Raw genomic sequence first — 16,188 nt, forward strand, 5'->3', positions numbered from 1 at the left:
TGGCCAGCACGGTGAAACCCCTTCTCTACTAAAAGTACAAAAAAATTAGCTGGGCATGGTGGTGCACACCTGTAGTTCCAGCTACTCAGGAGGCAGAGGCAGGAGAATCGCTTGAACCTGGGAGGCAGAGGTTGCAGTAAGCCAAGGTCGTGCCACCGCACTCCAGCCTGGGCAACAGAGTTAAAAAAAAACTCAAAAAAAAAAAAAAAAAAAAATCAGGGACATCCAGAAAAAGAGAAAAATAAAAGGTTGAAGTATATGAAAGCTGTCAACCTAATCATCATGAGAAAAACCAGAATATTCCTGGGCTTACTTACTCTTATTTTATCTTACAGTATAATTTTAAAACATTTTTAAATGGTAAAATCTATACATAGAGAAAAAGTCACCCTATTTGAATGTGTAATTGAATGAATAATTGCCCTTGTCAACCATTACTTAGGTCATGAAATGGGATCACAAAGTCTTCCTTACCCACTATCCTAACTTTTCTAACAATAATTTTCTTGCTTTCTTTGTAATTTTTCTAAATCTGGATGCATTCCTAAATTCTTTTTTTTTTTTTTTTTGAGACGGAGTTTTGCTCTTGTTGCCCAGGTTGGAGTGCAATCTCAGCTCACTGCAACCTCCACCTCCCAGGTTCAAGCAATTCTCCTGCCTCACTCAGCCTCCTGAGTAGCTGGGATTACAGGCATGCGCCACCACGCCTGACTAATTTTGTATTTTTAGTAGAGACAGGGTTTCTCCATGTTGGTCAGGCTGGTCACGAACTCCCGACCTCAGGTGATCTGCCCACCTCAGCCTCCCAAAGTGCTGGGATTACAGGCTTGAGTCACCGCACCCAGCCACATCCCTAAATTCTGTAGTCTCGTTTTACCTGCTTTTGAACTTGAGATAAAGGGAATCTAACTCTATGTTCTTTTGTATCTGGCTTCTTTCACTTAATATTATGATAGTGAAATTCATCTGTGTTGTGTGTGGCTGTATTCTTTTATTTTCATCGTATGAATATATCACAATTTACTTATCTGTTCTATTATTTATGGTAATTTGGATATTTCCAGTTTGGGGGCTAGAAAAATAAAAAGTACCACCCTGAACATACTTAAAAGTTGGACCCTGGCATACATGTGTTAGCTGGGGCTGCCATAACAAAATACCCCTGGCCAGGTGGCTTCAGCAACAGAAATGGATCTCCTCACAGTTCTGGAGGCTGGAAGTCCAGGACCTACGTGCTGGCAGGGTTGACTTCCGGTGAGGCTTTGCTTCCTGGCTTACAGACGGCCACCTTCTCACTGTGTCCTCAATGGCCTTTCCTCGGTGTGTGCACTCCTGGTATCTCTTCCACTTCTTTTTTTTTCTGTTTTTATTTTCATTTTTATTATTATTTTGAGACAGGGTCTAGCTCTGTCACGCAGGCTGCAGTGCGGTGGTACATCCACAGCTCACTGCAACCTCAAACTCATGGGCCCAAGTGATCCTCGTGCTTCAGCCTCCCAAGTAGCTGGGACTACAAGCATTTGTTACCATGCCTTGCTAATTAAATTTTTTTTTTTTTGTAGAGACAGGGTCTCACTATGTTGCCAGGGCTGGTCTTGAACTCCTGGGCTTAAGCTCTCTTCTTCTGTTGGCCTCCCAAAGTGTTACAATTACAGGTTTGAGCCACCATGCCTGCCTCTTCTCTTCACATAGGGACACCAGTCTTGTTGGGCTAGGGCTCTACCACTATGCCCTCATGTAACCTGGCTTCCCTTGGTTAAGACCTCATCTCCATATACAGTCACATTGGGGATGAAGGCTTCAACATGTGAATGTGGGGAAGAACCAGATTCAGTTCCTAACAGTGCCTATGGGTGAGGAAAGTGTCTGTCGGGGAGGGGAACCGCTGGCCCTGGGGTGTGCATATCTTCAGCTGCAATCTGTAACGTTGAACAGTTCTTCTTGGTGGCTGTACCAGTTCACCTTCTGACAAGTGTGCATGGAAGCCCCTGTGGCTTCATATTCTTGGTATGTGAGTCATATTACATTTTGCTAATCTGGGTTGGGTGAGGTGGCTCACACCTGTCATCCCAGCACTTCGGGAGGCTGAGGCAGGCAGATCACCTGAGACCAGGAGTTCAAGACCAGCCTGGCCACCATGGCAAAACCCCATCTCTACTAAAAATACAAAAAATTAGCCGGGCAGGGTGGCAGGTGCCTGTAACCCCAGCTTGGGATTACAGGAGACTCAGGAGACTGAGGCAGGAGAATTGCTTGAACCTGGGAGGCGGAGGTTGCAGTGAGCTGAGATCGCACCATTGCACTCCAGCCTGGACAATAAGAGCAAAACTCTGTCTCAAAAATAAGTAAATACATAAATAAGTAAATTTTACTCATCTGGTGGGTGTGTTGTGACATCTTATGGGCTTTAATTTGCATTTCCCTGATGACTAGTGAGGAGGAGCCCCTTTTCTTTTTCTTTTCTTTTTCTTTTTCTTTTTTTTTTTTTGAGATGAAGTCTTGCTCTATTGCCCAAGCTGGAGTGCAGTGGCGCGATTTTGGCTCACTGCAACCTCTGCCTCCCGGGTTCAAGCAATTCTCCTGCCTCAGCCTCCTGGGTAGCTGGGACTACAGACGTGTGCCACCACTCCCAGCTAATTTTTGTATTTTTAGTAGAGATGGGGTTTCGCTATGTTGGTCAGGCTAGTCTCAAACTCCTGACCTTGTGATCCACCTGCCTTGGCCTCCCAAAGTGCTGGTATTACAGGCATGAGCCACCGTGCCGCACCAAAATCATTTTTTTAATGTCTGTTTGAATATCCTCTCTGGCGAAGTATCTGTCGCCATTTTTATATGTGAAGGAAAATGCTTATTGGAGTTCTAACCAAATATTCATTCTTTTTTTTTTATTGAAGCTGTTTCCTCTGCCTCTCCTCTACGTTGGAAACCACATAAGCGGATTATCAAGCACAAGTAAATTAAGGTAGAGTGCGGGATCATGGCTGGTGGAAGGTTCCTCACCTCTGTGCTGCCAATGTGACAAAGACTAAGTTTGATTTTGCCATTGATAGTGCTTCTACTATATATAGAAGACAATAATATTTAGTAATTTAAGAAAGTAAGGTGGAGTTTTGAGTTTAATTGGCCAATGATTTTAGGAATGTTAAAAAGCCTATTTTTTTTTTTTAATTATATTCAAGCCTGAACATACAATATGAGAGCTGTAGACATTAAGGTAGAGAAGGTCTGATTTATCCAGGTACAATTGTTGGTATGAATATGATTTGGTGTGACTTTTGGTTTCGTCTCCATTTTATAAGAGTAGGAACATCTCCTCAGGGTTGGTGTAGACTAGGTTTGGTGCAGGGAAGAATAAACGACAGACATTTTCAAGTGTGTGCGGTATACATTTGAAATTTGCATCTGCATTTATTTCAGGGTCTTTTTTTTTTTTTTTTGAGATGCAGTCTCACTCTGTCGCCCAGGTTGGAGTGCAGTGGTGTTATCTTGACTCACTACAGCCTCCACCTTCCGAGTTCAAGTGATTCTCTAGCCTCAGCCTCCCAAGTAGCTGGGATTACAGGCATGCGCCAACACGCCTGGCTAAGTTTTGTGCTATTAGTAGAGATGGGGTTTCACCATGTTGGCCAGGCTGGTCTTGAACTCCTGACCTCACGTGATCCATCCGCCTTGGCCTCCCAAAGTGCTGGGATTACAGGTGTGAACCACTGCGCCCGGCCTATTTCAGGGTCTTTTGATTATGGGGCACATAATACCTTATCCTTCTTGGAATGCTTATATTAAATGGATCAATTTCACTGTTAATGATTTTAAGGGTTTGATATCTTTTTTTGAGACAGAGTCTTGCTCAGTCACCCAGGCTGGAGTGTAGTGGTGCAATCTTGGCTCACTGCAACCTCCACCTCTTGGGTTCAAGCGATTCTCCTGCCTCAGCCTCCCAAGTAGCTGGGATTCCACGCCTGCCACCATGCCCAGCTAATTTTTGTATTTTTAGTAAAGACAGGGTTTCACCGTGTTGGCCAGGCTAGTCTTGAACTCCGGATCTTAAGTAATCCGCCCGTCTCGGCCTCCCAAAGTGCTTGAATTACAGGCATAAGCCACCATGCCTGGCCTAAACTTTTTCAATAAGGACAGATTTTCACCACTTCATATAGGAAAAGCAGGATAAAAGCTTCCTTCCTTTATTAGTGTTCAGACTAATAAATTAGTGTCCTGACACCTTCATTGGTGACCAGGGAGGGTTGTTTGTTGTTTGTTTGTTGTTGTTTTTTCCTATCATGGATTCATGCTTTTTCATTTACTTGATACAAGTCCTTTATCAAATATGTGTTTTGCAAATATTTTTTTCCTAGTTTGTGGCTTGTCTTTTTATTTTCTTAACACTGTCTTTCACAGAGCAGAGTTTTTAATTTTAATGAAGTTCACAATCATTTTTTTTCTTTCATGGATTATACTTCTGGTTTTGAATTTGAAACCCATCATGAAACCAAGATCATCCAAATTTTCTATGCTATCTTCCAGAATTTTTGTAGTTTACATTTTACATTTAGGTCTCTACAAATTTGCCTACTTTAGACATCTCACACAAGTAGAATCGTACAATATTTTTGCCTTTTTTGACTGGCTTATTCACTTACATCATATTTTCAGGGTTTATCCATGTTATATTAGGTGTCAGATTTTAATTCCTTTTTCAAGCTGATTAATATTCCGTTGCAGGTATATATATTATATATATATTATATATGTGTATAGATATGCATATATATGCGTATATATGTGTTTATATATATGCGTATCTATGTGTATATATATGTGTGTGTGTATATATAACATTTTGTTTATCCATTTATAAAAATATTATTTATTTATTTATTTTTTTGAGACAGGGTCTCGCTTTATTACCCAGGCTGGATTGCAGTGGTGCAGTCACAGCTCACTGCAGCCTCACCCTGCTGGGCTCAAGCGATTCTCCTGTCTCGGTCTCCTGAGTTGCTGGGGCTACAGGTGTGCACTACCACACCTGGCTTATTTTTATATTTTTTGTAGAGACTAGGTCTTACCATGTTGCCCAGGCTGATCTTGAACTCCTGAACTCAAGCAGTCTGCCTGCTCTGGCCTCCCAAAGTGTTGGGATTACAGGAATGAGCCACTGTGCCCAGCCTGTAAAAGTTTTTAATTTTGATGAATTCCAGTTTTTCTATTTTTTGCTTTTGTTGCTTGTGCTTTTGATGTTTTATCTAAGGCTTTGCCTAACCGAAGGGTCATAAAGATTTACTTCTATACTTTCTTCTAAGAATTTTATAGTTTTAGATCCTATATCCAGGTCTTTAATACATCTCAGAGAATTAAACATTTTTCTCTTTTAAGTGATGGGGTCTTTCTATGTTGCTGTGTCACCCAGACTCAAATGCAGTAGCTCTTCACTGGTGCAGTCATGGCTCACTGTGGCCTCAAAGATTCCCCACCTCAGCCTCTCGAGTACCTGGGACTGAGGCACATGTGACAGTACCCAGCTCTTGTGTTAATTTTTTGTATATGGTGTGAGATAGAAGTTCAAATTCATTTTTTTGCTTGTGGATGTTCAGTTGTCCCAGCAGCATTTGTTGAAAAGACTGTTCTTTTTCCATTGTATTGTCTTGGCACCCTGGGTGAAAATCAATTGATCATAATTTTAAGAATGTATTTCTTGACTCTTAATTCTATTCTCTTGATTGTGTATCTATCTTTATTATTATTTTTTTGAGACAGGGTCTTGCTCTGTCACCCAGGCTGGAGTGTGGTGGCACAGTCACTACTCACTGTAGCCTTGACCTCCCAGGCTCAAGCGATCCTCCCACCTCAGCTTCCCAAGTAGCTGGGACCACAGGTGTGCACCACAACACCTGGCTAATAATTATTTTAATTTTTTGTAGAGATAGCATTTCACCATGTTGCCCAGGCTGGTCTTGAACTCCTGGGCCCAAGGGATCCACCTGCCTCAGCCTCCTAAATTGCTGGGATGATTGCAGTGAACCACCATGCCTATCTATCTATCTTTATCTATCTATCTATCTATCTATCTATCTATCTATCTATCTATCTATCTATCTATCTATCTTTAAACCAGTACTAGCTAGTCTTGATTATTGTAACTTTGTATTAAATTTTGAAATTGGAAAGTGTAAGTACACCAACTTTGTTGTTCTTTTTCAAGATAGTTTTGATTTTTTAATTCTCTTGCATTTCCTTATTAATTTTAAAATCAGCTTGTCAATTTCTGCAAGAAAAAAAAAGAATAAATAAAGCCAGCTAAGATTTGATAGGGATTATGTTGAATCTGTGACTTAGTTTGTTAGTGTTGCTGTACAGGACTACCTGAGGCTGGGTAATTTATGAAGAAAAGAGGTTCATGTGCTTCACAGTTCTGCAGGCTGCGCAAGAAGCACGGCGCCAGCATCTGCATCTGGTGAGGGCCTCAGGCTACTTCCACTCCTGGCAGAAGGGGAAGGGGAGCCAGTGTGTGCAGAGATCCCGTGGCAAGATGGGGGATGCTATCAGGCTCCTTTAACAATTAACCTTCATGGGAACTAACAGAGTGAGAGCTCACCCCCCCCCCCCGCCCCAGTTGATGAATCTATCCTTGAGGAATCATAGCTGAAACATTACCCACTAGGCTCCACCTCCAACATGGGCATCCAATTTTAACATGAGGCATAAAGGGTCAAATATCCAAACTGTAGCAATCCGTGTGTCTATTTGAAGAGTCTTTTTAATAACATAAGGTTTTAATAACATAAGGTCTTTTGATCCATGAACATGGAGTGTCTTTCCATTTATTTAGGTCTTCATTACTTTCTTTTTTTAATTTAAAAATTTTCTTAGAAGGCCACGTACAGTGGCTCACTTTGGAAGGCCAAGGCAGGTGGATCACCTGAGGTCAGGAGTTCGAGATGAGCCTGGCCAACATGTGAAACCCCGTCTCTACTAAAAATACAAAAATTAGCTGGGTGTGGTGGTGGACACCTGTAATCCCAGCTACCTGGGAGGGTGAGGCAGGAGAATGGCTTGAACCCAGGAGCGGAAGTTGCAGTGAGCCAAGATCACGCCATTGCACTCCAGCCTGGGCGACAAGAGTGAAACTCTGTCTCAAAAAAAATTTTTTTTTTTTTCTTAGAGACAGTATCTCACTCTGTTGCCCAGGTTGGAGTATGAGTGGCATGATCATAGCTCACTGCAGTAGCCTCGACCTCCTATGCTCAAGCCATCCTCCTGTCTCAGCTTCCCGAGTGACTGAGACTGCAGGCATTCACTACTGTGCCCGGTTAATTTAAAAAACATATTTTTTTTTTGGCTTGGCGTGGTGGCTTACATCTGTAGTCCCAGCACTTTGGGAGGCCAAAGCAGGTGGATCACTTGAGGTCTGGAGTTCGAGACCCATCCTGATCAACATGGTGAAACCCCATCTATACTAAAAATACAAAAATTAGCCAGGTGTGGTAGTGCACGCCTATAATTCCAGCTACTCAGGTGGCTGAGGCACAAGAATCGCTTGAGCCCAGGAGGCGGAGGTTGCAGTGAGCCAAGATCATGCCACTGCATTCCAGCCTGGCAACAGAGCAAGACCCTGCCCAGGCTGGTCTCAACCTCCTGGCCTCAAGCAATTCTTCCACTTCAGCCTCCCAAAGTGTTAGGATTATAGGCATTAACCACCGCACCTGCTGGCTTCTTTAATTTTTTTTTTTAAATAATGTTTTGTAGTTTTCTGCACACAAGTCTTACACTTCTTTTGTTAAAATTGTGTCTAAGAATTTTATTCTTTTTGATGCTATTTTAGATGAAATTGCTTTGCTAACTTAATTGTTTTTTCTTTTGAGATGGAGTCTTGTTCTGTTGCCCAGGCTGAAGTACAGTGGTGCAATCTTGGCTTACTGTAACCTCTGCTTCCTAGGTTCAAGCAATTCTCCTACCTTAGCCTCCCGAGTAACTGGGATTACAGTCACGCACCACTACGTCCAGCTAATTTTTTGTATTTTTAGTATAGGTGGGGTTTCACCATGTTGACCAGGCTGGTCTTGAACTCCTGACCTCAACTCATCCACCCACCTCGGCCTCCCAAAGTGTTGGGATTACAGGCATGAGCCACTGTGCCCGGCCTAGTTTCATTTTTGGATTGCTCATTGCTAGTGAGCAATATTCAGAGTTGACATTTGTATATTCATTTTGTTTCCTGCACATTTGCTTGATTCACTTATTGTGGTTCTAATAATTTTTAAGTGGATCTCTTAGGATTTTCTGTATAGAAGATGTTCTGTACAACAAATAGAGATTTGCTTTAGTTCTTCCTTTCCAAATGAGATGTTTGTTTTTTTCTAATTGCATTGTCTAGAACCTCAGGTACAGTGTTGAATAGATACAATGGTGAGAGTGAATATCCTGGTCTTGTTCCTGATCATTAGGGGGAAAACATTCACCTTTTAACCATTATGTATACCTTATTTGCTTTTAAAAGGCATAATCTAGAATACTTTCCAAATGTAATTGAAAATATAAAACGTTTTGTTGTTGTTGTTGCCGCTTTGAAAAATGTAGGTCCAGCCAGTCTCATAAGACATCTTTAGGTGTGAATATAAAGTTCCTGAACATTCTTTCTGCAGCTGTTCTCTGGATGCAGCATGGTTGAGAATGTGAAGCCTGTGCTGGGGTCTGGTTGGCTGAGCTGCCAGTCTCCTCCTGTGCTGCTGTTTTGGCTCTGACTTTCTTTCCCTAGCTCACCGGCCGCTCAGGGTCGCATCTAGAAGCAGGTGGAGATGGGCTGGCATTTGGCAGCCCTAGCAGTCTGTTGAATATGCATTGAGCTGCGTCCTGGAATCTCTGGGTGTTAGGAGTAGGTAAAAGGTTCTTAAGTATATATTTTAAGGAAATATAGCCTTATTACATAAAATTTGGGGAAGAAAATCACCCATAATTCTACCTTTTAACAGACAATTTTAAATACTCATTTTCAGCCCAGCGCGGTGGCTCACGCCTATAATCCCAGCACTTTGGGAGGCTGAGGCGGGTGGATCACCTGAGATCAGGAGTTTGGGACCAGCCTGGCCAACATAGTGAAACCTCGTTTATACTAAAAATGCAAAAATTCGCCGGGTGTGATGGTGTCATCCCAGCTACCCGAGAGGCTGAGGCAGGAGAATCGCTTGAACCTGGGAGGTGGGGATTGCAGTGAGCTGAGATTGCACCACTGCGCTCCAGCCTGGGTGACAGAGTGAGACTCTGTCTCAAAATAAATAAATAAATAAATAATCATTTGCAGCCCTTTTCTGTATACAAAATGTATCTTGTTACATTGTAGACCCTATTTAGCTTTGTATCCATTTATTTTATTTAATATTAATTTTCCAATAGTATTTGTATTACAGTTATAATATCATGTTCCCTCAACTGAATGTATCATAGTTTATTTAACCATTGTGGTGTCGGACATGTAGGTTGTTTCTGATGTTCTTCCCACAGACACTGCAGTGAACACATTTATGCACGTGGTTTTTTCCTGTCTTTTGATTATTACCTTAGAATAAGTTTCCCAAGAAGAAGTAATTAGGTCCAAGGTCAGAACCTTTTTTTATTATTTTGAGACAGAGGTTGCAGTGGTGCAATCTTGGCTCACTACAACCTCTGCCTCCTGGGTTCAAGCAATTCTCCTGTTTCAGCCTCCAGAGTAGCCGGGACTGCAGGTGCACACCACCATGCCTGGCTAATTTTTGTATTTTTAGTAGAGATGGGGTTGCACCATGTTGGCCAGGGTGGTCTCAAACTCCTGACCTCAAGTGATCCGCCCGCCTCAGCCTCCCAAAGTGCTGGGATTACAGGTGAAAGCCGCTGTGCCCGGCTGGTCAGGACCGTTTAATGACGATGCATAGGCCTGACTTGATTTGTCAAAGGATGTATCGGTTCACATCATAAAGTAGTTTCAGCATAACCTTTAGAATGGTTGGACAGAATGGTGTCTTAAATTGCCAAGTGAAGGCCGGGTGCGGTGGCTAATGCCTCTAATCCCAGCACTTTGGGAGGCTGAGCTGGGTGAATTACCTTAGGTCAGGAGTTAGAGACCAGCCTGGCCAATATGGCGAAACCCTGTCTCTTCTAAAAATACAAAAATTAGCCGGGCGTCATGGCGTGTGCCTGTAATCCCAGCTACTTGGGAGGCTGAGGCAGGAGAATCGCTTGAACCCGCGAGGCGGAGGTTGCAGTGAGCCGAGACTGCGCCACTGCACTACAGCCTGGGCGACAGAGTGAGACTCTGTCTCCAAAAATAAATAAATAAAAAATAAGTAAATAAATTGCTAAGTGAAAGTGGCATGAAATCTTTTAATCTCCATTTATTGTTATTATTTAATGTTATTTGTTAATGGTAAATGTGAAAATTAATTTGGAAAATTAGTAAGCTTAATTAAAAATGTAAAACATGTGAAAGAAAAAACCAATCAACGAACCCTTGGTGTCTGACATGCTTCACTCTTTTCCTGGCAGCCTGCCGATGTTCACCGTGCTCAGGAAATTCACCATTCCACTTACCTTACTTCTGGAGACCATCATCCTCGGGTGATTTTGTTTTTCCTCCATTCTTCCAGTGTGTCTCCCACCCACTGCATTTCTTTTACCCAGCAAATTCTAGTAGCCATTGCTAGTTGGGCAATAATTTAAGGGCAAATGGTTTATTCATTTAAAAGTAGTTGCATGCTTCTGTGATTCCCTAAGAATTTAATGAGGGATTTTTTAAAAGTTGTAATTTTACCATAGACAAATAATGCATGTTTGTGGTAGAAAATCATAAGAAAGGGCCAGGCGTGGTGGCTCATGCCTGTAATCCCAGCACTTTGGGAGGCCGAGGTGGGCGGATCACGAGGTCAGGAGATCGAGACCATCCTGGCTAATATGGTGAAATCCCGTCTCTACTAAAAATACAAAAAAGTTAGCCAAGCTGGTGGCGGGCGCCTGTAGTCCCAGCTACTCGGGAGGCTGAGGCAGGAGAATGGCGTGAACCCCGGGAGGCGGAGCTTGCAGTGAGCCGAGATCGCGTCACTGCACTCCAGCCTGGGCAACAGAGCCAGACTCCGTCTCAACAAAAAAAAAAAAAAAAAGAAAATCATAAGAAAGAAGGAAACAGAAACTCCAAAACAGATGTAAATCTGTTTCCTGAGCCAGATGGAATATATACCAATTTCTGAATACAGAAGAGAAACTGTCCATGTATACATACAGGATAGGTGCGTAGGGTATGAGGGATGTCAATTCTGATGCAGTGATTATAATATCAGAAATTAATTTTTATATTGTTGGTATAAAATTTCTCATAAGGATATTTAGTTTGATATTCAAAAAGTTGATTCTTGATTTTGCCGGGAGGATTATTTAGAAATGTGAATTTTGGTTGGTGGTTCAGTGTTTTAAGCCCTTGTATTGAATATTATCTTAATCTTTGAATACTCACTATCAGTCCGTACACACTAGATCCACCAGCAGGAGCGCTTCTGTATTTTGTCCCAGTATCTCTCTAGTGAGAACAGAGAAATCAGTTTGTAATTAGATTAAGAAAACTGCTTAAGAAATAATGTAAATTTAGTCTGACTTAGAAACACTTTTAGTGCTTTCTCTACATTAAGCACTGTCTGCTAGATTTTAGCTGTAAAACTGTTGATGTCTATTTTCAATTTGTTTAAAAAATAGAATCATATTTCAATGTGTTCCTGTCTGCTCCCTTTCCTTTATTTATGTATTTATTACAGGAAGCAGTATTCGCTCAACATCATCGTCAGTGTCTTTGCCATCATTCTCGGGGCTTTCATAGCAGCTGGGTAAGTCTTTGGACTGTTCCTGCTCAATAACTTCTTTGTGTCTTTCACAATAGGCCCAGCCCCATCCTCTGCTTTTCATTTTCCATCTGGCTGCCATTGAATTGAGCAGCCAGGAGACAAATCTGTGGAAGTTAGTGGAATCCCTGTGTGTTCCTGTGAAAGTCAAAGTGGGTCCCACCTTGGCCAGAAAATTTCTGAGAATATGTGAAGAGAGCACTGCAAGATACTAATACAGCTCTTCTTCACAAAAAGCAGTGAACTGTTTACATTTCTTACTGAATGTTTGTCTTCAGTATAACACCTTTACTTGAGAAGTTCTTAGGCATTTGATTAACAATAACAGACTTACAAAGCCTTTGTGTGCTGATTTATTTTATTATTCCATGATACCTTAGCAGTTGCTATTTCCGATGGTAGAATGCTAAATGTATTTGTATGTTTGGGATATGACCCAACACTGGTGCGCGACTACTACTTTAATAATTATTTTGCAAAAGGAATAACAAGGACTGTAAGTCTTCATGGGCAGGCAGGTGCTCAGATTTCTCTGTTATAGCATGCATGGTGGATAGTGCATGTGAATAGTTACATGCCCTGGGTGTGGTGGCTCACCCCTATAATCCCAGTACTGTCGGAGGCCTGGGTGGGAAGATTGCTTGAGCCCATGAGTTTGAGATCAGCCTGGGCAACATAGTGAGACCCTATCTCTACCAAAAAAAAAAGAGAGAGAGAGAAAATTAGCCTGGCAGGTGGTGTGTGCCTGGAGTCTCAGCTGCTCAGGAGGCTGGGGAAAGAGGATCTCTTGGGCCCAGGAGTTTGAGGTTACAGTGAGCAATGATTGCACCACTGCACTCCAGCCTGGGCAACAGAGTAAGATCCTGTCTCTAAGAAAAACAAATCATGCTTATTATTATTATAAATGTATTTAGTCCATTGTGTAGACTAAGGTTTATTACTTAATGTTTCATCTGTACCTTTCTCTCCCCTAGTCCTGGCCATGGGCTGAGCTTCACTCCTTGAAAGCTGGCTCTGTGGTTTCAGTGCTCCAGTTCACACCGTGGGTATAGTGCCAGCACCCATTAGACAGCAGCGCTCAGAGCCTGGTCTATCACGACAGGCTTTTTTTGGAATGAAATTTTAGGAGTAAAGTAGTTTAAAAAGGGAGGAGTTCTGTGGAAGATGCTTTGGGGCTAAAGGAGACAGCTTCCCCCTCTACTCTCTGAAGGTTCATTAAAAAAGGAACTATGGTGACTCATGCCTGCAATCCCAGCACTTTGAGAGGCTGAGGTCAGGAGTTAGAGACCAGCCTGGCCAACATGGCGAAACCAGTCTCTACTAAAAATACAAAAATTAGCCCGGTGGGGTGGCGGGCGCCTGTAATCCCAGCTACTCGGGAGGCTGAGGTAGGAGAATTGCTTGAACCTGGGAAGTGGAGGTTGCAGTGAGCCGAGATTGTGCCATTGCACTCCAGCCTGGGTGACAGAGTGAGCCTCCATCTCAAAAAAAAAAAAAAAAAAAAAAAGGAACTGACAAAAGAGCAGATTGAGAAGAGAAAAAGACACACAGATTTACCTTCCCATGCCTGGGGTGGAGATCACGGGAGAGCGGCCACCCAGTGACCCAATGGGGTGCAGGTGCTTCGGGAGAGCGGCCACCCAGTGACCCAATGGGGTGCAGGTGCTTCGGGAGAGCGGCCACCCAGTGACCCAGTGGGTGCAGGTGCTTCTGTGTCCTTCTTCACAGGAGGGCAGGGAGTGGAGACAATGCTTTTGAGAGGTCAGGAATGATGACTGGAGAGAATGAATGGACCTGGAGGACATAAATTGTAAAGGATTGATTCTCTTTGGAATTTGCACCCGAAAGGCAGACATTATATTTTTAAAGTCTGCCCAGATGTGGCTGCATTCCTCAGTCTTGTTCTCTGCAGTAGATGTCAGAGAGGGGGATGGAAAGCAAGTGTGTTCTCATGAGTGGGCAGTCTTTTAAGGTCGAAAAGGGAGTATCCAAGAAAAACCTCTTCAGCATCTGCTGCCCTTCAAGGGCTTTCCATGTAAAATAATCTGCATGCCAGGGTACCATATTTTGGGGTGAAATTCCCTGGGCTTCTCCCACGGCACTCTGAGGTCTCCCCAGCACTGCCCCTGTCTTCTAGCTTCCTTAGGGCTCATTTTGAAAACCACTGACTTACAGCCAGTTAAAGACTTTTGCAAAAAATGGCTTATAAAACTGTTGGTAAGTCTTTGGTGAGGAATGGCCCTTCAGTTACCATGTGTATACAGGCACGTTTCCAGAACCAGGGAGCAGAAATCCAGTCTGTGCTTCACATATGTAAGGACAGTCTACAAATGATCTGAAAGGGTAAATTGGGGTTCCAAAAGCATCTGACTTTCAACCAAGAGCCAGCCTGGAGTATCCATGCTCAGACTGGCCCTTCCTCCGGCACTCACAGAATGGATCCCCTCCTGGCTGCTGGCATTCACAGCTCTTAGCCACAGATCAGCCGTGAGTGCTCAGCTAGAGACCAGCAGTGACCCCATCCTGCTCTCCTCTTACATTAGCACATCCAGATGCAAGCAGTGGCAGATCAGACTGTCCGGTGAGCAGGTGATGCTGCTGTAACAAACAACCTCCACACGGCAGTAACTTCACTCACCAGGTGCACCCCATCCCTGCCACACACACCACCCAACACTAGGCGGTGCTAGTGAGAGGGCTCTGCTCCATGTGGTTACTCAGGCATCCAGGCTGATGGAGTCCCTGCCTCAGAGGGCACTTCCTTTGCCAAACAAGCAGGAAAAGGGAATGTGGGGAATTGTGTACTGGTTCTTAAAGGTTTCACCCAGAAGTGACATGTGTCACCTTCTCTTACATTTTATTCAAAAAGCAAGTCACATGGCCAGAAAAAGTTAACATACAACATCTGGGCTGGGTGTGGTAGCTCATGCCTGTAATCCTGTTACAGGAAAGGGTCCTGATCCAGACCCCAAGAGAGGGTCCTTGGATCTTGTGCAAGAAACAAATCAGGGCAAGACCACAGTACAGAGTGAAAGCAAGTTTATTAAGAAAGTAAAGGAATAAAAGAGTGGCCACTCCATAGAGAGAGCAGCCCGAGGGCTGCTGGTGGCCCATTTTATGATTATTTCTTGATGATCTGCTAAACAAGGGGTGGATGATTCATGCTTCCCCTTTTAGACCATATAGGGTAACGTCCTGACATTGCCCTGGCGTTTGTCAACTGTCACAGTGATGGCGGGAGTGAGGACGACCACAGGTCACTCTTGTGGCCATTTTCCTTTTGGTGGGTTTTGGCCGGCCTCTTAACTGGAACCTGTTTTATCAGCAAGGTCTTCATGACCTGTATTTTGTGCCGGCCTCCTATGTCATCCTGTCTTAGAATGCCTTCACCGCCTGGGAATGCAGCCCAGGAGGTTTCAGCTTCATTTTATCCAGCTCCTGTTTAAGATGGAGTTGCTCTGGTTCACACGCCTCTGACAATCCCAGCACTTTGGGAGGCCCAGGCGACAGAATTACCTGAGCCCGGGAGTTTGAGACCAGCCCTGGCAACATAATGAGACCCTGTCTCTACAAAAATAGAAATAAAAAAATTAGCCGGGCATGGTGGCACATGCCTGTAGTCCCAGCTACTCAGGAGACCGAGATGGGAGGATCTCTTGAACAACTGCAAGGATTACATGAATCTGCTCTAATTGATTAAACAAGTAAATTCTTCAGAAATGTCTGTGCTGTCACCACCGGCCTAAACAAACGGTGGGTAAGCCGCTTGACAGTGGCCCAGGCTTCTGGGAGTGGGAGCAGCGCTGCTGGGAACTCTTGGTCCCCTGAGTAGGAGTTCTCCTGCAGCTCTCCCATCCTCTTTCCACTCACTTAGCTCTGCCATCTAAGGGGGCGGCAGACTCTGCTCTTCTTCACGCTAAATCACGTGTGGGTAGGTAAGAAATTTGGAAGACCCTTATTTTGAAGAAAATCCTTTTGTTTTGAGACGGAGTTACGCTCTTGTTGCTCAGGCTGGAGTTACGATCTTGGCTCACCGCAACCTCTGCCTCCCCGGTTCAAGCGATTCTCCTGCCTCAGCCTCCCGCATAGCTGGGATTACAGGTGCCGCCACCTCGCCCGGCTAGTTTTTTGTATTTTTTAGTAGAGACGAGGTTTCACCACGTTAGCCAGGATGGTCTCGATCTCCTGACCTCGTGATCCGCCCGTCTCGACCTCCCAAAGTGCTGGGATTACAGGCTTGAGCCACCACGCCCGGCCCCTAGTTACTTTCTAACAGTTACACAATTTATTTGTTCCTTGAAGCCCAGATCCTCTTTCCTTTGTCACAATGTAAGTCCCC

The 16,188-nt window shown here is 43.7% G+C and overlaps 1 protein-coding gene across 1 annotated transcript in view; it reads left to right on the forward strand.

Moving 5' to 3' along the window:
- SLC35D2 (solute carrier family 35 (UDP-GlcNAc/UDP-glucose transporter), member D2) overlaps positions 1 to 16,188 on the forward strand; it is an 80,107-nt gene that overhangs the window by 38,290 nt on the left and 25,629 nt on the right. Inside the window, exons 5-7 of the mRNA XM_011927542.1 lie at positions 2,895 to 2,962; positions 10,510 to 10,581; positions 11,766 to 11,834. Coding sequence (XP_011782932.1) covers positions 2,895 to 2,962; positions 10,510 to 10,581; positions 11,766 to 11,834 — 209 coding nt within the window. The remainder of the gene's footprint in view (positions 1 to 2,894; positions 2,963 to 10,509; positions 10,582 to 11,765; positions 11,835 to 16,188) is intronic.

This window comes from Colobus angolensis, unplaced genomic scaffold (assembly GCF_000951035.1).
Source record: "Colobus angolensis palliatus isolate OR3802 unplaced genomic scaffold, Cang.pa_1.0 Scaffold72, whole genome shotgun sequence".
Classification (NCBI taxonomy): Eukaryota; Metazoa; Chordata; class Mammalia; order Primates; family Cercopithecidae; genus Colobus; species Colobus angolensis.